This window comes from Lonchura striata, unplaced genomic scaffold (assembly GCF_046129695.1).
Source record: "Lonchura striata isolate bLonStr1 unplaced genomic scaffold, bLonStr1.mat Scaffold_232, whole genome shotgun sequence".
NCBI classification, from domain to species: domain Eukaryota; kingdom Metazoa; phylum Chordata; class Aves; order Passeriformes; family Estrildidae; genus Lonchura; species Lonchura striata.
The window spans coordinates 6,967-29,145 of NW_027461141.1; the positions used below are offsets into that span (position 1 = coordinate 6,967).

The 22,179-nt window shown below is 39.7% G+C and overlaps 1 protein-coding gene across 4 annotated transcripts; it reads left to right on the forward strand.

The window, feature by feature from the left end:
- The first annotated feature begins 14 nt into the window (after window positions 1-14).
- LOC110468744 (adenosine deaminase tRNA specific 1) lies at window positions 15-20,686 on the forward strand. 4 transcript variants are annotated; one of them, XR_002465139.1, is made up of 10 exons: window positions 15-116; window positions 560-751; window positions 1,518-1,586; window positions 3,576-3,630; window positions 4,404-4,531; window positions 6,080-6,698; window positions 9,181-9,326; window positions 11,500-11,599; window positions 14,656-15,245; window positions 19,695-19,729. XR_002465139.1 is itself a non-coding variant. In XM_021526870.2 (10 exons), the coding sequence occupies exons 2-10, from the start codon at window positions 583-585 to the stop codon at window positions 19,825-19,827; spliced, it is 1,506 nt and encodes a 501-aa protein (XP_021382545.1). In that variant the 5' UTR covers window positions 15-116; window positions 560-582; the 3' UTR covers window positions 19,828-20,686. The 4 variants fall into 4 exon arrangements, 2 of the variants coding, with proteins under 2 accessions (XP_021382545.1, XP_021382548.1); XR_002465140.1 differs by lacking the exon at window positions 19,695-19,729 and having other exon boundaries at window positions 14,656-14,904; window positions 15,159-15,246; XM_021526870.2 differs by having other exon boundaries at window positions 15,159-15,245; window positions 19,695-20,686.
- The last annotated feature ends 1,493 nt before the right edge of the window (window positions 20,687-22,179 follow it).

Genomic DNA, 22,179 nt, shown 5'->3' on the forward strand with positions numbered 1-22,179 from the left:
GTCGCGCGCGAGAAGCGGCTGCGCGTGCGCGGGCCCCGGGGCGCTCTGTGGCGCGGCCCCGGAGGCTCAGTTCCCGTCCGTCCTGGCGAGGAGCGGCGGTGCAGGTGTCCCGGCGGGTAGGCAGGGGCATGCAGGGATTTGCAGCCGGAGTGGCGGGAGGTGCGCCCGAGCGCGGCGGCAGTGCCCTCGGACCGTGGGCTGCCTCGGGTCTCTCGGCAATGGGGAGGCCTCGAAAAGGAGGCGGGTGGTGCCAGGCGCCTCAGGTGTGCTGCAGAGACCTCACCGGTATGGCGACGTGATGCATACGGTTGATGGCTGTGTAGTGGGAGCTTTGGGAGCCCAGCAGATCCACCTGCTGCTGCACTTAAGGGTTCTAGCGTTGCTTTTTATTTCTTGCGATTTGAAAGAACTTATTTCCTATAAATAATCTTGAAAGGGGTGATGCAGTTAGGTCTTTGTTGAAATGTGCTTCAGGATGGTGTCATACAGGACGAGATGATAGCGTTTGAAGAGATGGGGTTGTTATTCCAGTGTTGTGATGGAATCCAATTCTGTGTAGAATCTGCACTCGAATCAAGAGCCATGTGGTCAGCTGATGAAATCGCTGGGCTATGTTACCTGCATTACAGGACCAGACTTCCTAAGCAGGGGAAGCCAGATCCAAACAGGGAATGGACTTCCCTGGCAGCTGTTGTCAAAGTGGAATCTGCAGCCCAAAGAGAGGATCTTGATGGTCCAGGAAACTTGCAGGGTAAGAATAAGTTTTGGGGATAGTGGTGGGAGAGAAGGGGGAGCAGAGAAGGTTCTTGATGCTTTCTTTTTATTTCCTTTTTTTAAAATGCCTTTAAAAAAGCATACATCCCTTCCTATTCCATCAGTCTCTACCCAAGTTCTTTACTCTTTGTGATTGTAAACTTTACAGTTGTTGTGATTCACTTCTCTCTGGAAAGAGTTGGTTTTACTGAAATGCTATTCTTCCCAGACTGTAAACAAGACAATGAAAGCCTTCATTTGGCTGTTGAATATGTGGTGAAAGTCTAGGCAGGACCTGAATTCCTAATACAAACTCTTGGAAAAACGTGTTTAATTTGATAGAATCCAAGAAAGGTTTTCTCTCCTATAACAGGTTTCTACCTTTTGTATTTGTGTTAGTCATCTTCTGTTTTTCCCTTAGTGGCACTTCAGTGTTCTTAGGCAGATTGTATCCCGTATTTATTATTTTTTGTGTGCCTGAGGAATGCTATGGCAGTGTCTGCTGTGTGCTGTCTAGCATACCAAGCGCATATTCGCATTCCTCCTATGTGGTCTATGACTTTTCCTAGCACTAGTGCTTCTGCCTGCTGTATTCAGTTCTTGATCTGTTTCCTTTCTATAAGGTTGCATGATCTGCCTCTCTGTACATTCCCTTCTACTCAGTGTTCTGTGTGTTGTCTTACCAGAATAACTGTATGAGGGCAATGCTTCTGGCAATAGTTAAGAGGTGATAGTTTATTCAGTTAATGTTGTTTCTTTTTCAGTAACTAAGGAAGTTGTTGCTATGGGAACTGGAACAAAATGTATTGGCCAAAACAAAATGCGAAAAACTGGTAAGTGTGGTATAAAATTCAAGTACGGGCTACCTGTACTACCTTCTTTCTTGCTCGTATCATAGAATCAATGAAAATGTCTAAGGCATGATGTTGGGGAGGATGAATAAATATGATTGCCTGGCAAAAGATTTACAATAGTACAGCCAGGATGAAAACAATCCCCCCTACTGGTTGGACAATGCCCTTACCTACAGATAGGTCCAAAAGTCAAATGGACTGTTCCATCTCAACCCCCAAAATGTATGGTTCATCCCACACCTGTAACCCTCCCCTGAAACATCAGGTATCTGTGACCCCATTGGCCTCAGTCTTGTTCCAGCCCACCTTGAAGCCCCTTGACAAGGAATCCCTGAGGAGCCAGACGCTCTCTTGGAACTTCCCCTCTTTTGGAACTCCCCAACAGCATACTGCTCAGACTTATTCTGGATTGAACCCCGAAGTGTAAGGCAGACCTTCCTTCATCAACGAGAGGGAAGCTTAGGCAGCCATAATGGCTGCCACGAAGCAATGCTGTACTTGCTGCCTCAAAGGTGAATGAACTTTTAATATTTGGAAATGTGTAGTTTAGGCCCCGAGTCTGCATACCCAAAGACTTCATAACAAAAAGCAAAGCAAAACAAAACATAAACAAAATAATTGTGCAGCCTAGTTTTGCTGGGGTCTGATGCAAGAGGTTACCACTGATGGTACTAACCAGCAGGAGGGTACTAGTAGGGTTTTTCTTTCTTACTCCATATTACTGCTAGATAGTTTAAGTGTTGTACAGTAAATGTATGGGAGAGATACAGGGCTTCTCACAACTACCATTTCTTACTATGTGTTGTAGGAGACTTTCCTTGCTCTCTATGTCCATTTTTTAATTTATGATGTATCTGTCTCCTCCGCTAGGACAGGGAAGAAGCTGTAGTAATGATGAATGCTGAAAAGTGGCTGAGGGGGAAAAGTGTTAATGCATATGTAGGTACAGGGCTTTCTACCCTCCTTAGACTTCAGAGGAGGACTAGACTGAGATATCAGAAAGGCTTTTGCCTGTATCTAGTTTAGGCTCCTTTACGTTCTCTGTAGTGTCCTTCATGTTGAAATTAATCAGTGGAGTAAAAGAGAAGAAACTAGATTCTGAATCGTAGATTTTTTTGATTCTTGTGATTTTGCCATCTCAGAAGAGTTTTGATGCAGACATTTTTCTGAATGATTTAGGAAAATGATGGTCATTTATAATCTAGATAATAAGGGTCTAAGTAGAAAATGGTCTAGGAAAAAGTAACACTAGTTAGTTAGTTTTGCCCTTGTTTGTCTTCAGTGATCTCAAATTTAGAAAATATTCTCCTCTTATGATAAGGTTTTTAACTTGGTTGTAGGTCATGCTAATTGTTATCTGTTAGATCACTTATAAACTTTTAAAACTGTTAAGGAGGATTTCTGTCACGTGGCCTTTTACCCCTGAAATAAAAGATGATCTACAGCTCCTGTTCCTTTACATACCATAACAGGCAGATACTGTTCAGGAAAGCTGAAAATTAGATGTGCATACTTAGTAAGTATCAGTATTATTTACGGGAAAAATAGTTTAAATTGAAGGACATAGTTCAAAAAGAATCTTCAACCAAAAGCTTAACAAACACTTGAAATTTTCTGGTGGAATGTGTTTTGAGAATACCAAGATTTACCCTTGAAACAAAAGTTAGGAAGATTTTGAAGGATGGTCATGTTAATTCAACTCAAAGGGTTTCCAGTATCAGAAGAATTAAAATTTGGTATTCAAAGAAACTTCTGACTTGCTGCAGACTGAGTACTTTTATCCTTCATTTGTGTAGGCTACTGACCTCCTTTTGTTGAGATTGGAAGTTTACATATATTGCAGTACTTTAAAACCAATGGGAAGCCTTCAGATACTAATAAATGTGGAGAACTGACCTATGTCGAATTCAATTTGCTTTGTCTTTTTTTTAGTAATGATTTAGTATCTGCATTTGTGTTTTGGTTTAGGAGACATTCTGAATGACAGCCATGCTGAAATTGTGGCCAAGAGAAGCTTCCAGAGGTGAGGCATGAATGAAGTTTTACTCAATACTGTAACAGTGCTGTTAGTCAGTGCCACCTGAGGTTGTCGTGATAGAAATAATTTTGACCTATTTCTGAAATAGCCAAATTTTGTAGCTTCACATATGAGAATGTAGTGAAAGACTGCATTACTTCTGTGTGGACAACACACTTTTTCCCGTTGTCTGCAGGATTTTAGCCTAATTTTTATACTTCTAGGTAGGCCTTTTCACAAAAGCTTGCTTCTTGCTTGTTCTTCTGGAGCCTCCGTATGAAGAATTAGGATCTGATTTCATGTGGTATCAGTGCAGATCTGATGACTGTTAGTCAAGGATAGAATTTTTGCTCTTTCCCACATGCCAGTCCTCTTGTTTATGTGCATTAGCTGGTTAAGGGTATTGAGCCAGGAGAACAGTAATTCTGCAGAAATGAATATGTTTTTTGCAATTCAATGCCACTAAACTGAGTCTCGTAGAATAAGATGAATTGCAGAGTTGATAAAAACACACACAGTGGGAGGAGAGGACCTTTATGTGGTTCAAGATGGTTAACGTTAACTTCACTGAACCCAACTCTTTGAGGTCTGTTATTAAAGTTCCAGTGATGTGTCTACATTTATTATATTGGATGCTGTCTCTCTGTAAAAGCATAACTGATTGGCTCCTGATAGACTCCCATCAGGAAAGAGCAAGCACTAGTTGGTATTTAAGTTTTGTTGTTTTCTCATGCATCTAAAAGGAAGTCAGTGTTTCATGAAAACTTTCTGCCTAACAGGTATCTTCTCCATCAATTGTGGCTTGCCACTTCCCATCAGCAATGTATCTTTAGTCCGGGAACTGAAACTGGGAAATGGAAACTCAAACCAAATATCATATTTATTTTCTTCTCCAGTCATACCCCATGTGAGTATGCTGGAGTGAACCAAATACTTTGCTCCCACTTACAGAGTCTTTTCTGCCGCATGTCTTTCTTTTGTCTCTCTTTGGTGTGGGTTGAGAGTGAGGCAGTAATTCATGTTATGGATATGTGCCCAAAGATGTATTTGACTCCACAGATATATCTGGCATTTTATTTCACTGGATGTGATTCAGGAGAACTCAGGAAGTCTGATGTACTGTTCATTATATACTGGAATGTTTCACTTTAAACAGTAGCTATTATTTTTCTTACCAGAAAATAACATACTTGTCAGAGGTCCTGCCATATTGCCTAGTTGCTTTGCTTCAAACATTATCTCCTTGGATTAAAATTTTACTAAGAAATACTGACATTTACCACCATTTCTAAAAACAAATAAAAGATACCCCACACCCAGCCAACAACCACCCCCAACCCCGTGAAGCAAACAAAGGGGAAAAAAAAAACCCAAATGAGCACCAAAAACCCCCCAAACCAAAAAGCAAGCAAAAAATCCAAACCCAAGGAAAAAGAAAAATGAGGGGGGAGAGCCAAAACTGACTCATACAAAACTGCCCAACAAACTATAACCACACTCCTGAAAAACAGGAAAAACAGCCCCATTCATGAAATATCACTAGCTCCCCAACACAAAACTTTGAGAATGTAATAAACTTCTGTCATGGAAAACATTTGTGTGTTTAAAAAAAACATCACCGCAAAGATAAAGATCTGTTGACAGAATGAAGGAATGCAGCCTTTTGGTCTACCAACATATCAGGCATCTTTGATGTTACTATGCTCTCACTGGTGTGTTCTTCAAGAGCTAGTCTGTTACGAAGCAAAGGAGTTTTAAGAACTCTCAAAGTATGCTTCATCAGTACTTCAGAGTGAGTTAATTGCTCATATATTTTCATGATTTTGAGTGCATTGCTGGAATATGCAATATTATTTTTCTTCATTAGTGCACTTGAGGATAGAAATTACGTCTCCAAATTTATTAGTGAGAATAATTTCATTGCCTTCTTTTTCACATATTGTGAGAAATTTCTCACATAAATCAGCAGACCTGTCAGAATTGCTTTGCTTTGAACTGAGCTTCAAAATTTTGGTTGTGATCTTGTTTCAGTGATACAGATTAAAGTTTTCACCCTTACTTGACAGATTATTCTTTCATTAATCTTTTGAGGCTCCTATTGTAGGCTCCTATTGTTTGGTTAGATCAGGCTGGTTTTCCTGTGAGTCTTCAGCACTTCTTGGAGTCTGTCAAATGCCTTTGTTACCTTTTACTTTATAGGTTGTAAATTTTGCTGTCTTGATTATCTGTTAAATAGAATGCAGAACTTGAATTGAAGCTTATATTGTCTTGAAGTTCAGTGAAATTTAATACAGCATGGCACAGGACAATGCTGTTTCAAAAATATGTTCTCATAGTTAAGTTTTCCTGAGTGTAGATCGGTGAAAGCTATTAGTAGTTGTAATATTACTGGTATGATGTGTTCCATTCCCAAGATGGGTTTTTGGCCAGTTTTATGTTACTTATTTTGTTCCAGGTGGAGATGCTTCTATTTTTCCAATCAGTGAACCAGAGAACCAGCTTTCTAAGCCAGTGACTGAAGGTTATACAGCTAGACAAGCAGCAGAATGTAGAAGTAACCATAATCATTTATGTCCAGAAGATAAAAGAAAATCGGAGAAGATGGCAAGGAATTATATAATCAAGAGGATGAAAACTGATGATGGTGGTTATTCTTCTGTAATCACCGAAGACCTGGCTGTTCAGCATGAATCTGTGAAACGAGAAGACAGCACAAATCAAAAAAGCTGTGAATGTTCTGCAGAGATGCAAACAGCTAATAAGGAGACTGGCTTAGTGAGACCAATGCTAGCAGATATTCACAGAACTGGAGCAAAATGTGTACCTGGAGAGCTGGATGATTCCCGAATGCCTGGGCTGGGGTACCACTGCGTGGGATTATTACGCGTGAAGCCAGGTCGAGGAGACAGAACATGCTCTATGTCCTGCAGTGATAAACTGGCTCGCTGGAATGTGTTAGGATGTCAAGGAGCTCTTCTGATGCATTTTCTGCAGTATCCAGTGTATCTCTCAGCAGTTATAGTGGGGAGGTGTCCATATAGCCAAGAAGCTATGCAGCGAGCAGTTATTGGAAGGTAAGTGCTCTCTTCAGATGGTGTGTATGGAGACAAGGGAGCTTAGGAAGACAACATGTGTCCTACAAATATTAGAACTGCTTTTGATAATGTGTCATGTAAGATCCTGATAGAGGATCTGTTAATGTGTGAGCTGGATGAGCAGACATATGGATTGAAAACTCTGAATGACTGGGCCCAGAAGGTAGTAATCACTGGGCTAAGTGTAGTTAAAGGTGTAAGGAGCCATATATCCCAGGGATCAATACTAGGTCCAAACTTACTTAATATCTTCATTAATCAGTCATCTGGATGATGGTGCAGACTGTATGCCCAGATAGTTTGCTGAAGACTCAAGATTGAGAGTGGCTGATTGGCTAGGGCATTTTGCTGCCATCCACAGTGACCTCAGCAGGCTGGAGAAAAGTGAGAACTTCATGGAGTTCAGCAAGGGGAAGTAAAAACCTGCACCCTGGAAAGAAACTGTCCTGTGCACCAATACATGCTGGGGGCTGCCTGGTTGGAAAGCAGCTTCACAGAAAAGGACTAGGGGGTCCTGCTAGACATGAAGTTGAAAATGAGCAAGTAGTGTGCTCTAGCAACAAAGAAGGCTAATGATGTCCTGGGCCACTTTAGGCCAAGTACCACAGTGGGTCCAGGGACATGATCATTCCCCTTGACTGACACTGGTGAGGCCACATTTGAAGGGCTGTCTCTAGTTCTGGGCCTCTCAGTACAACAGTGATGTGGACATACTGAAGAGAGGCCAACAAAGGGCCTTGAAGATGCATAATGGATTTTTAGCATCTCTCATGTGAGGAAAGCTGGGACTACTCAGCCTGGAGAAGAGAAGCCTTGTGGGCATCCTATCAATTTGTATACATACATGAAGGGAGGTGGCAGAGAAAAGGAGGTGCTAGGCTGTTTGCAGTGGTGTTGGTGATAGGACAAGAGGCCATGGGCACAAACTGAAGCATGTGAGGTTCCCTTGGAACATCAGGAAATACTTGTTTACTGTGAGGGTGATGGAGCACTGGCAAAGGTTGCCCTGAGAGGTTGTGGAGTCTCCCATCTTTTAGTTACTCAAAAACCATCTGGACACTGTCCTGAGCAGCTGGCTGTAGGTTGCCCATCTGGAGGAGGGGTGGTTGGACTAGATGACCTACAAGCAGTCCCCTCACACCTCAGCTGTTCTCTGATTTACTACAGTGGTTCAGGACACATAGTATGTGACAGATCGCACTGGTCAGCTGGCAGTGGACAGTTGTGTTACACTGGAGAGGCAAAGCTTATATGCATTTTCATGGTGGTACAAATTTGTCTGCTTCTTTAATCTCAGTTAACATCCAAGAGCTGATCTTTTTCCTTGCTGTGACTAGTGGAGCTCTCATAACATAACCTGTCACCTCAGGGAGACCTGTGTGAGAGATGAACTGCACTGCTGCAAAATGAGGAAGGTTATCTGTTGTGCACTGCCCCTCTTTCTACTCAGATTCTTTAGTTGATGAAAACCATCCCAGCAACAAGGATAGGAAGTGAATATTTTTCTTACTTGGGAGGCTAAATCAGTAGAGTAGAGCACTAGAGAAGGGTAAGTGGATTTGGGCAGAGTGAAGGGAAAGGAGAACAAGGGAAAAAACAGGGAGCTGAACCATTCTTTTTTAAGCGGTAGTTACTAGACCAGTTCATATGAAAAGTTTGACTTTGTTTAGTAACTCCTTTTCTCTATACCCCTTCATCCTTCTAGAATGATTATAAAAGTCGTCGTAAGTCTGTTAATGGAGAAACTCTAGTGACGTACCTGATGGAGCTTTCGGGATAATCATTTTCTCATTCTGTGATATGTACAAGAATTTGCCTAGCCTTGTTAATCCTAGTGCAGTCAGACACTTTTTCAGACTATTGTATCTGACAGTATACATCTCAGTCTCAATTCCTGCTCTGTAAATATTGTAGTGATTAAACACATGTTGTTTTTCCCTTATATGAGCTTAATGTCATTCAGTATGCAATCATAATTTAAGGTAACAAAGATAAGAGTACACATGGAACTGTAGGTATACTTTGTATGTTTCTAGGCTTTGGTTATAAACCTCTAGACTCATAAAACAGTTCCCGATGTAATGCAGTTGATTATATATACCTTATGATTTTTATTTTTCTTTGTGATTGCAGAAGTATATTGCAGTTTTTGTTCTGCATACTTAATTGATTATCATAATAGATTTTAACTAGACCTTTTTAAAAGCCAGTGCATCATATTTGGGTTTTTTTTTTAGGATGGACAAGGTCCTAATAAACTAATGCGGCTTTGGGGTTTTATTTAATAAATACTTTTCTGAAGGGAAAAATGCCTCCAAACCTCCTTGTCTCGCTATATTACTCATGTTCAGTTTTAATGTAAAAGAAATGTATTTTAGATAATGAAGGTAAATCGTCCAAAATGGTCTTATTTGGGAAGAGCATATTGAAAATCACTTGCATTTTTCTGTGTTTACTGTAGGTGTCAGCACATCTCATCTTTACCAGATGGTTTTCTCACTCAGGAGGTTAAGCTGCTGCAATCAGATCTTCAGTTTGAACATAGCCGTCAGGCAATTCTGGAAGTTCAAACTAACAGCAAAACAAAACTTGTTCCCTGTAGTGCAGGTGAGTTACTTTGGGCTAGTTGCATAACTGCGTGCAAAAGCCCAAATAGAAATGAGGTGTGTTTGGTTGTTTGGAATGGAACATAATTCCTTACCAGTACATTAGCAGCAAAGTATGAAAAGCAAGAAATTATTTTCAGGTCATGAGTTAATTGTTAGTGATATTTGTCTCAGCCTCTAGTTTCCAGTAGGCAGTTTTCAGGCTAAATAAACACTTGGTTGATGTGATTAAGAATTTATAATTAAACACAGACAGAAAATAACCAGGGGAAAAAAAAGTTGAGTACAAGAAGAAAACAAAAGACTTCTTGTTTCAGTTAGTTTTGCATTCTCCTTGGTAATGAACGAAAGACTTGCCATGCTGAGTTATGTTTGTAATTGCTCCAAAAATCTGTGAATGAAGAAAGAATACAGAGTAGTGTGGTGTAAAAGTTGTATCAATAGATATTTTAGGCATGGCATGTTTGCCATGGTGATGAATGAATGCCTAAATCTCAATGTGATTTTGCAACACGGTCTCATTCGGGAAAAATAAAAAGTAACTGCCACTTTTTGTGCATGGCTAAGTAGTTTCTTTAACTTGGACATGCCTGCTTCTGCTCAGACTTTTCTGTTTAAATGAGAATTGAACTTTTTTTTATTACAATAGAGCTAATGATAAAATAGAATGGTGACAAAGGGTTCCTTAATGGAATTCACATTCATTAAATTGGAGGTATTTACAAGTGCCAGGAAGGAAAATACTTTAATTTTGTGAGATAGGAAACAAATTTTGTAATTGAAAAATAGTGCCAGTTGAGTTGCCAAAAAGGGCCTGAAAGTAGCTGTAACTAAATTCAGTGTATGTCTTTCTTGCTGTACACTTCTCAGGTCATTCTGTTAAATAAAGATGAATGATGCCTTAGCACCGTTTATTTATGCCAGGTGGTTTCTTTCCTTAAAGGTGTAAAAATCAGAATAAACTCTAAATTTAGGGCTGTTACACAGAGTATTGAAAGATGCTTGATAGGAACATGTCAGCTGTCATTTTAAGAAAATAGCTTTTCTGTTTAATGCTTTGAAGTTTGAGATAATGATGAAGCAGTGAAAGAATGGGAAATGTTTTAATTTTTAAGTAACTTTGTATCTGTTTGTCAGAAACGGATACCCTCTAACCAGATGATTTTTAGATATTTCACATGTGGAGGATTTGACACCAGTCATATGTATTGAATGTTATTTCATGTTGCACAGGACTGTCGTTTAGTAGAATGATACAGCATTGTACTTGAATCACTGTGTAAGAACAATTGGCAGCATACAGCTGAATTGTAATCCAAGGGAGAGTAACATAAGCAGTCTTTGAGCATCGAGTAACAAGATGGTCTTGGGAGTTAATGTGTGTGCAACTATTTTGCCTATTGCGAACAAAGAGAAGAGGGAGAATTTAGGAAATGGAAGCTGTCTCATGGTAGTAGAAGTTGAAGAATCTGCTCTTACGCTATGGAGGGACAGATTGCACATGTCAGTTTCTGTTGACATTCTGCTGATGCTTTGCTCACTACTTAGAAATTTTAAGGTATTGTACGCAGAGTTTCAGCATTGAGAAGTTTACAGCCTGAGATGATTACAAAGTTCTCAGACTTGAGGTAGAGTTTAAGGCTGTTGACACTGGCTATCTCTTTCAACAAATTATTTTTATTTGGGTACTACCTAACAATGTTTTTCAAGTAAAGTGTACAAATATTTGGTGTATGTCAGTTATCATGAAACTCCTTAGAGCACACAATAAAATAATAGTGGTCAACAAATTAAGAAGGAAAATGTAGAATGACTGGTACAAGTAGTTTAGGCCAGTATTTCACAGCCGGATGTGAAAATAAGCCATCTAACTTGGAAATTTCTTCATGGGTTGTCTGGACAGGATGCACAAAAGAAGGTAGAACTCCCCTAAGATATTTAGAGGCATGGATTGTTAAATGACCGAATTAAGATGAAAATTCTCTGTGTGTTTTCATTTTTTAATAGTAAACATTCTTTTACATACTGGAATTCTGGCCCTAGAAAACCATGGTCCTCTTTCTAGTTTGAATTATTTTGGGAAGCAACACATGAACAAATAGAATGAAAGGAACTGTTAGGTTCTGCTTTTGTGACAAGAGCATCTCCCTTGTTCATAACAATGTCTTCTGCAGCTATCAGTTGGAGTGCAGTCCCTGAACAACCTCTGGATGTTACCTCAGATGGTTTCCGCCAGGGAACAACGAAGAAGGGGATTGGGAGCCATCAGAGCAGGTGTGAGAGTGTTGTAATATCTAAACATGTTTTATTTGTTAGCTTACATGCCTTTGTCAGCTCATGTGATGTTGTCGGAGCAGGAGGAAATCTAGGGAGTGGTGAAGAAGGGGGAAGGTAGCAGGGCAAAAGGAAGAGTCACTGTGTAAGGGAGAGAGGGCAGTTGGAATTATGAAAGTTACACAAGAACTAACAAGTTTATCCTGTTTCTTTATCCCTCTTGAGAACATTGTAGATAATGGTGGTGAGGAACTGTGATCAGTTTTTATTATAAGGATGTTTACTGTTGAAGGAAACAGAACTTTTGCTTTCTGGTTTTGACTGTGAAGGAAATGTGTGCATTGCATGTTCTCTTTCTAGAGATTTCTTTTTCTTGAATAGTCAAGCCAGCTGTCCTGGATGTATGCTGATTAAAAATGTAGCTTTGAAACATGACTTTCTGCCTTAAAGTTTGAAAATGTGTTAAAATGATGGTAGCACATTCCTAACATGAACATGTCACCTTTCCAACTCATCTTGGCACTTGGTTCAGCCAACTTGTCACTTGGCGCTTTAAGAAATCCTATATCAACAATCATAGTTTTAATAAATAGTTACTTATTTTTCTTGAGGTTGAGAGGAATTACTCATAAGCAACTGCAGACAAATTTCCATGTTATCCTCATTTTAGGTGAGGTGGCCAAAATTATCATTGTTCTGTGGAAATTCAGCTTGAGGATTGGTGTTCATGTTTTAGCTGTTGGCTGATTATACTATCAAATTATCAGTGGTCATATTGTTCATGTTTCCCAGACTTTCTGGAAAGATGATGACAATCCTGACAAGTGGTGAATAGCACAGTAAATACAGCTTAGACAATTCTTGTGGAGAATTTAATAATTTGCCTGCAAGTTGCACATTCTGAGCTTCTTGAAGATAGGCCTGATTTGACTGAAGTTTATCCTGGTATATCCTAGTATTTCCAACTTTTCAGTGGAAAGAAGAGGATCAGAAACTTTATGGTTTGTGACCAGTATTGGTGTCTGGGGTATTGCTAGCAAGGTGACCTAGGTGACTTAGTGCATCTTTTAAGACAGGCTCCATGTGCACTGTAAAATATTTATTTTCAATATGTGATATGTAAGTATTCCAGAAGATGTGTGAAAGATCAAACAAACCAGCTAAGCCCTTTTTCTCAGTAGGATTAAATTTGTAACATAGCATTTATGCATCAGCTCTAAAACTTGAGAGCCATCTCCTAGCTGACAATTAGCACAAAAGTGTAAGAACTCTATTATTGCTGAAAGATCCTCTTCTCAACATGTCCTTGAAGTTCACTAAAACTTTCCAAAGTTGTTAGAGCCTGCAAGACTGTGTGATAACAAATGACTTCTTTTCTTAGGAAATCAGAATTAAAAACAGTGTCAGTGAGTAAGTAAACTATTTGTGCTTTTGAGGTAAACAGTCACAAAAGGAACTTTTATAATGAAAATAAGGAACTTACAGCCTTATTGGGACTGGTGGTGCTTAATAATAAGCAAGACTTGTATTTCAACATTCTTTTTCCTCTCAAGGAATCTCAGGGTGATTGCTAGGAAGTGTTGTTTGAGGTTTCCCCCCACCCTTTCTGTATGCTAGGTAACATTAAATACAAAGGACAGTAAGGCTGACTGACTAAAAGGAATTTGTAGGTAAATGTCTGGTGTGTCCTTGTGTGCTTTTGTTAATGCTTAATTAACTAAACCACCAAAAACTACAAGATGAAATTTTGACAAATTAAATTGAATATTAAATTTTAGAGCGTCTTTGCATGCCATCATCACCAGTGGGGTTCAGCAGACTGTTTTAGGGCCAGTGCTTTTCAGCATCCTAATAAATGACTTGGATGCAAGACTCAAAGGTACACTACATTTGCCAGTGCCACTAAATGGTCAGAAGCTGTTGACTCCCTTGAAAGAAGACAGGCCCTGCAGAAAGGCCTTGACAAATAACAGGGTTGGGCAGTCACCAACCATATCAAGTTTTACAAAGACAAAGCCAGTTTCTGGACATGGCAAAGGGTGACATGCGTGTATGGACAGACTGGGCAATGAGAGGCTGGAAAGCAAGGCCATGGAAAGGGACCTAGGGGTCCTGGTTAATGGCAAGTTGGATGAGAGTCAGCAGTGCCCTGGCAACCAGGAGGCCACTCTCATCCCGGGGGGCATCAGGCCCAGCGCTGGTGGCTAGGTGAAGGAGGGAACTGTTCCGCTCTGCGCTGCTCTGGTGTGGCCTCACCTTCTGGGGGCAGTTTTGGGCACTGGAATATAAGAAGATAAAGCTCTAAACGTCCAGAGGGGAGGCCATCAGGATGATGAAGGGTCTGGAGGGGAAGCCCTACAAGGAGCAGCTGAGGTCACTTGGTTTGTTCAGCCTGGAGAAGGGCAAACTGAGGGGAGGCCTCACAGCAGGCTACAACTTCCTTGTGGGGTGACACAGAGGTGCAGGCACTGTTCTCTGCTCTCTCATGACCAGTGACAGGGCCTGAGGAACAGCTGGAGCTCTGTCAGGGGAGGCTTAGGCTGAATAGTAGGAAAAGGTTCTTCACCCAGAGGGTGGTCGGGTGCTGGAACAGGCTCCCCAGGGCAGTGGTCACAGTGGCACAAGTTCAAAGAGCACTTGGACAATGTTCTCAGGTACATGCTGGGATTATTGGAGTTTTTCTGAGCCAGGGGTTGGACTCGATCCTTGTGGAGATTCTATGATACTATGCCATTTTTGATGTTCTTAAAATACATGCTAGCAACATAGGAAGACTTTTTTAAATTGATTTTGTTTTCAGTGAGAATCAGCTTGCATTTGTTGGAGAACTGAATCTGTCATTGTTAAGACAAGTATGCAAAGATAATTAAATAGAGGAAACAGCTGGGCCATTAAAAAAAACCCTACGCTTTATAAACAGTGATTCTGGTTGCCATCTCTCTGGGGAAGTAGAGGGGCTCAAAGCTAACAAATGCATATAGTATGTTCTAAAGATCTTTAAAACTTTGGCTCACTTTATTTTTTGATGAGCCTCTTTGTATTTAACTGCCCTGCAGCTGTTGCTGAATGAGTCCTTGTCACCGCTGTGAAGACATCAGCATTGTTCCAGATGTTTCTGCTCCTTCTTTTATTTGTTTTGAATAGTACAAAATTTAACAGTTTGAAAGAGACTTTGGAGTCCTGTGCTTGTTTGATCTGTTCTGGGACTAGTCCTTCTGGCTAAACCTTACTGCAGCTGTGAACTGATGACAAGGCAGTTTCATGCAGATAACAGTGTGATATTAAAATGTTCATTCTGCAAACCGGTGAGTGCTGGCTGGGAGAATGGGGCAATGGAGCTTTTTGTCAATATAGCATTTAAAACTAAGGAAAAAGGCATGAGGGTGGCTTAGTGGGGTAGATAAAGTTAAACGATAGAGAAGTTTTTACATTCTTTGAGACGTGAACATAATGCTTTCTATCAAAAATGTTTACCTGGGATGTGCTGCTGTAAGGTGGAGTGAATTTATGATTTTTTTTTTCATCAGAATTTCTAATTTTGATTTTTTTTTAATATCAGATCCAAAATCTGTAAAGTGGAATTCTTCCATAAATTCCAAAAGCTGGTGACAAGTATTTCACAAGAGGATCTACCAGACACTCTACGGTAAAGACATTATCATTGCCTTTAGAAGAGTGAATTTATTTAATGCAACTGAAGATAGCTGCTCATGATCTCATTTTAGATAAGTCCATTGTGAAGTTTGATACTTGAAAAATGTGGAAAGAGACACAAGATGAGGAAGTGGTATCTTTTTTGAAACATGATCTATTAGATCAACTGACTTGGTGGTATTCAAACCCTGCATCCCAAAACGGCCATGGAGTTACTGCTATCTAGTTTGTGTTCAGTAATTCTATCAAATTCCCCTTCTTTGATTCACCAGAAGGAAGAGTTTGAGTAAAAAAACCCTTTTTTTCCTTTTATTTTTTTTTGTAAATTTAGGTTAAAATCAGTTGAATCTTAGTGTATGGTGGAGTAAGAGCTAGTAAAGTGAGATAGTGCTCTCTTTCTGCATTTTGTCTGAGGAAGCCATAATTGGAATTTTCCTTTATGTTATTAAAAAAAAATTTGGTTTATCAGACTGGAGTTAATTACTTCCAGTAATCATCCGGTATGGCATAGCATTAGGTGCATTATGTATTTAGTGGTATACTATAAAGTAAAGCATAGTTTCACATGTACAGAAACTTGGTTCTCTTTGTTTTAGAGACTCTAGGAGATGTAGAGAGTTCCAAATTCATTGCCATAGAAGGTTTATTTTATTTTAAACTTACTTCCAGATATAATTTCACCAGCTTTAGGATGCAGTTATCCCAACTCTTGAGCCAATTTAACTGCTTGTAGCTGCTGATGAGGTGGTCCCACAGCAGTTCACTGCTGCTACTGGCTGTTGATTCCTGTTTCCTCCCTTGTATCAGCAACACCTCTCCGATCTCATGATGAGCCAGTTCAAGTAGATAATGTGGCTGAAAACAATTTCCTTGTCATCTTTGTTTTCTCTTGGACTAATGAATTTAATGGAAATCTGAAACCGATAACTTATGCCAAGGAAGTAGGAGGCATATGTGACTGAAAGTAGGGGAGATAGGCCATTTCAGCATTTCATAGTACTAAGACAGTAGATGCAACAAACTTAGACAAAGTGCACCCTGGATCTTTAATTAATGGGTCTTGCTTGCTTTTGAGTTTTGTTAAATTAAAGACTGGAGTTACCTTCTGTGTCTATGGAAGAGTCTCAAAACTGTTTCAAAGTTCCGATGTCAATATGGACCATGCTATTTCTGAGATGCTTTCAACTGATTCTATAAAGAGATACTTTGTCCTTAAATCAGTTTGAAATATAAAATTGTTAGCCTCTTTTGGGTGGGAGTTTGTCCTCACTTGTTTCGCTATGATAATTTCCTCAAAACTTACTGTGAACTTCTGCAGTTTGGTATGTGACTCATTATGCTGATCACATGCTGCTTACATAAAGTCACTTCACCTCAGGGCTTTTCTAGACCATTTGCCTTGTTGTTTCCTTTGACATTTTGTCCTCTGCTGTTCGCCTGTCTGGGCTTCTCCTGACAAAGTCCAGCTGAATCACAGATGTGATGTTGTTTTTACACTGCACCAACTTTTATTTATACAGAGGAGGTGCTAGTTCACCAGTCAGCTTGTGCAGCTGATTGCCTTTGAAGTCTTTAGTTTTTACTCCTCTTCACTTAAAAAGCAAAATTAGAACGTGTCTTCGTGATTCTGTTTCCTTAATCTTCCCTTTTTTTTCCCTACGTGGTATTCTGATGTTTTGATTTTTTTTTCCCCTCAGAGTCTGAGTTTGAGTGAAATTTAGATAAGAAACCCTATGCTCTCAAATTGTTTCTTTAAACTTCAGTGTATTTAACTGTTACTAGTTCTGTATTTTCTTCACATTCAGATGTATCTTGTTCTCTCTTGCCACAAATGGTTAGCTCTAAAGCTGTGCTATCATGCAGTTTCCTTTTTCCACTTTGACCCTAAGTTCCTTCCCTGACTATTCTAGTCCAGTTCTCTTGCCTCTCATCTTTTCTGATCCATCAAGGAAAGCTCATTCCATAGTACTTTCAAATCTGCTGAACAGCTTGTTTTGTAGTTGTAGGGTATATTAGGACAAGGGTTATGCTTCATGTAATGCTACCTTTACTGTTGTCCATTGTCAGACTTAGGAGCCAGGAATTTAAAGCTTTACATGGAACTGATTCTATTCTGATGTTCTTTTGGTTTTGTTTTTTTTGTGTTTGGTTTTGGTTTTTTGTTTGGGGTTGTTTTTTTTTTTTTGTGTGTGTGTATTTGTGTGTCTAAAGTTGCTTCTCCTGCTTTTTGTGACTTACTCATTCTTCACACAGAGAATCTGTGTGGGTGCTGTTAAATTGGAACAGGTAGACAGCCTACTGAGGCCAGAACTTTGCTGGTTCTTCTAAACAGCAAATTTAGAAATTTATAGTAGTATCTAAGGTGTTAAGCATGACATTAATTTATTTGGGTTTTTTAAGGATTTAGTTTATTTGCTTTCAGATGACACTGAGAAGGAGGTGGTGTTTGGCTGGTATGAGCTACTTCACCAAGAACCAGATAGTACTCTATAATGCTGTCCCACGTTCTTTCTTCCTTTGCAATAATTCTTATGATCTGTCTTCTGTGCCTTACTTAAATTCTCACTCCTCTCTCTAGGTAGACTAATGTTGTTTATTTATTACCTGTTACCGCCACCTGTCATACCTAATGTTATTCTGTCAATTCCCTCTCACATGTTACCATTTGGAAATTACTGGTGCATAAATCCATCTTTTTTTTCCTTTTCATGTTTTCCATGCTCACTGCCAAGGGAATGGTGACACACCATTGGACAGTGTTGTGCTATTGCTAATCTGAATTGTTACATAAAATCCTCTGCAGTATTGTTTGCAGATCACTTGATGGTAATGTGACAAAGGAGATTTTTTAGCATCACTGGGGTTTTTTCCCTTGTTGTTTAGAAAAAAACATGCCTTAGTCACCACCTGGGGAAGTGAAAACCTTCTCTTGTCATGCAGTGGCATCCACCGTAAAGAATCTCCAGACATTGCTGTTTTTACAAGGTGTGGCTGGCTATATGGCCCTTTTTTTGAATCTAAGGAAGACGTTCTAAAATAAACCTGCCCTGACTTTCTTGCTGGGCTTATTAAATGAATGACTAATCCTCATTTCTCTTAAATTGTAATCAGGAGCCATCACAATTAAGATTGTACTATTTTTCTTCCTTCCTGCTCAGTTCACGGTATGGAGGATTCCAGATCCAGTACAGATAATGGGGTTCCGTGACCATTTCACTGGCCAGGTGGGGAAGAGTTCTAGCGGGGCCCTTATGTGGGACTTTTGAGAGCAGCTCACAGGTTAGTTTCACTGAGTATGATTAATGTGAAAGAGGTGAAGAAAGCAACATGGATTGACTGTGATAAGAGTGCAGGACGGGTTTTTTAAGAGAGAATATATCTCCCATATTCAGCAATGACATAGACAGGTGCTCCACTCTTGCACCTTTCTGAATGAAAGGTTTGAAGGATAGGTAATATGGCTTGCAATAAATTCATGGCAGAATGCTGAATGCCTCCAACACAGCTTCTGGTGGTAAGCTGTTGTGGTAGAACTGTGGGGTTTTTTGGGGGTGATCATAATTGCCTTTGAGCCTGAAAGACTGTTCTAGAAGTTAGTGCAGTAGTTCTCAGACCTCACAGATTAGGGTTCCTGTAGTAGTTTGGCTCTTTCTTTCTTGGTGAAGGTCATGTTGCCTACGATCTTCCCTTCACATTGGGTTTAATGTATAAACATTGCCTATCACATGTGGCGGACAGATGTTTTGGCAAAGGAAGGTGAAAGAGGTTGGGGATGGAATGCAAAGAAAGGAAAAAGATCTTGATGAAGTTGTCTTACAGGCACTTGTGTTCAGATACTCTAGACCTGAATTTTCCTGTTTCGAAAATCATTGGTATAATGTACTCAGCGGAGTGACCAATTGTTCTGCTGAGGTCGTGGAGCATAGTTGCTACTTGAGGAAGGAGAATAACACCAAAACTGACGTGTCTCTTTTGCTTTAAGGAAAGAAAAGAGAGTATTTTCTCCTTTGTCTCATTCTTCTCTGTTAGTTTTTTTGTTGAAAAACTGTCCAGTTAATTCTGTCCTTTCCCCTTCCAGCCAGTTTTCTAGTATGCTAAAGCTACTTCTACCCAATTCAAAGCACCCTAGCTACCTTTTCAGCTTTACTTCAGTGGTTTTTGCTGTCATGGAAGTTTTCTGTAACCTGTCGTCATACAGTCAGACACAGACATTTCTAGTGCTAGAACAGTTGTTTTGCTTCCTTTTTTAAGATTGATGACAATGTCCCTCTTTAAAGCCTGGGCGTCTCCAAGTCTCCCTACAAGAGAATTTCAGTAAGTAGCATGGAAGAGTTCATAGGAGATTGTCAGATCCTTAGATGTTTGATTTCTCTTTTCATTTTGTGACCTCATATTCAATAGGATCATAGAATTGTTTTCATTTTTGTGCATTTTCTGTCAGGATGAAGACGCTAAAAACCTACTGGGACTACAAGGAAGCTGCATTAAATTATCAAGAAGCCTGGAGAGTGCTGCGTAGCCAAGCTCTGCTGGGTTGGGTCAAAAATGCCAAGGAATACCTGCACTTCACATGAGAATCCATGAGACTATGTGAATCCAGGAATAAGCTCTGGTCCACAATAGATACCTCTGCAGTTCAAAGGCCAGAAAAAGACACCCTCTAGTTCATGTGCTATAAAGAGGCAGGTGTGAAAAGGAAAGCAATTTAGATTTAGAGAATACTTTTATTTTTACTGAGTTTAAGCCTCTTTTTATTGAAATATAGAAAAGGATCATTGCTGACTTAAAATTCTGAGCTGTATGAAACAATATGCCTCCAAAAGAAAGGAAGCAGTGATGTGCTATCCTAGTATCTGAGTCATAGTCATTGCAGTGAAAGTAATGTCAACTGAAATTCATGCAGTACTATGGAAAAATTTAGTGCCACTTTTTTTCTTCCACTTCTCGTACTGTTGTGGTTGTTTTTCTGGGTCAACCCTCATGTATAATAAGTAATACATTCATAACTCTGAACTCTTGTTGTCTGGTGCCTAGAAGAATTTTCTATGTCCCCCAGCTCCATTGCTTCTAACTGGAAAAACTAGTTCTGTTAAAGTGTCTCTTTTTTTTTTTTGGGAATCCTTAATATATGCTGCTGTTTACTAAACATAGCCACAGATACTGCCACAGCAGAAGCAAAAGCACTGGGGAGGAGTCTATATCAAATAATACTACTTATGATATCCTGTGCCTCTCAATTTCAGGAGTTTGCCAGATAATGTTTCAACTGCTTTGCTTCTGTAGGCAGGAAAGAAAACTCCTGAATTACTTGGTTCAAATTGGCCAATCCTGTCTAATTATAGGCAAACATTTACCTACTTTTCAGTGTTTCAAGCACGGTCCATCTCCGTGCCTCTCTGTGGGAAATGGTGAATTAAAAGCAAAAATGCCTCAGCCATTTGTCACTGTTCCTTGTGTTCACTAATAGCCTGGCAAAAGTGGAGAGGCTTTGGGAAGTATTGAAAGTAGTCTCTGGCATGTACCTTCTATTCTCTTGTCATTATGCTTTATTACCAACTAACATCTGTGTGACAAGACAGTCAGCACTGTGAGCAGTTGTGGGGGAAGCAGTGTGTAATCATCCTTAAAACTTCTGTCCCAGTTACTGCCTTTTGTGAGCAATTTCAGGACTGTGTAACTGCTACTGAGCGCATTCCCCTTTTGTATTTTTCTCTTGTAAACCACAATTCATAAAATATTTGGACAAGGCAATGTCAAGATGAAAGAAGTAGATAATTTAGAACTTAAGAACTCCTTAGTGATTTGAATTTTTTTTGTTCTTTGGTGTCATATAGTTTTGGATTTGAAAAATGAGCACAGCAGTTCTCCAAACAGCCTTTGTTGTCAACCTACTGAGCTACATATGGGACCAAACAGTACACATAACATTACAGTATGAGCAGTGATAGCAGCAAATCCTTTTTAGTTTACACTTAGGTTGACTTGTCAAGTAAGAATAGTTCTCTTGGTGAAGAAGTAACAACTTGAATTCTGTGCGTATATGCCCATTCTTTCAAATCCAGCACTAACACGCAGAAATACCAGTTGTACTGGTGAGGGGGAAGTAGTTTTATGTGTTTGCAGAGGGCAACGGATTATGGAGATTAGGGACTTGCAGTAGTCATCAGAGGATAACAAATGTTCAGATGCCATTGCACATGGGCTACAGGGTGAACTGCTGAAGATAAATGGTAGCTGTTCCTGTAATCAAGCAAGTAGCATTCCAAGGATGGTCAGAGTTCTATAGTGAACCTGAAGAGCTATCAGTAGATTTCCAGGATCCTGAAGTTTACCATTGCTGAAATCTTGCAGAAATTATTAACTTACCATCCCTAGTTTCCCATAGTTACATTCCAAGGATGGTCAGAGTTCTATAGTGAACCTGAAGAGCTATCAGTAGATTTCCAGGATCCTGAAGTTTACCATTGCTGAAATCTTGCAGAAATTATTAACTTACCATCCCTAGTTTCCCATAGTTAATCAACCATGTCTGCAGTGAACCTGCTGACCAGACTGGAATGTTCCCATTTCCTATCCAGTTGCAATATTAAAATTGGGTTGTGTAAGACTAATTCTGTAGTCATGCATCAGTTTTCAGATAAGCAGTTATATGGTTTAAATTCTTTTAACTATTTTCTAAAATTTGAGCCTGGCTGTTAGGATTGTTCCTGGTAAGACTTTTTTGTGCATTTCTAAAATACTTGTGAAATGTAGACTGATGCTTTTCTGTTACCTGTAAGGTTTAAAAGTAGTTTTTGAGGTGCTGAACACTGATGCTAACCTCACTTCTTGCATGGACTTGAGGGCATACTTAAGCCTAGAGCAAGTCAGTGAATATGTGAAGAGAGGGAAGGAGCTAAAACCGAACAGAATTTAAAAGGCTGAGG

Excerpts from the sequence above, each read along its gene's own strand:
- LOC110468744 (XM_021526870.2), top strand. The coding sequence starts at position 583 with ATGTGGTCAGCTGATGAAATCGCTGGGCTATGTTACCTGCATTACAGG. Across the intron at positions 752-1,517 it reads TGGTCCAGGAAACTTGCAGG|TAACTAAGGAAGTTGTTGCT; the intron begins GTAAGAATAAGT and ends TTTCTTTTTCAG. Across the intron at positions 3,631-4,403 it reads GCCAAGAGAAGCTTCCAGAG|GTATCTTCTCCATCAATTGT; the intron begins GTGAGGCATGAA and ends TCTGCCTAACAG.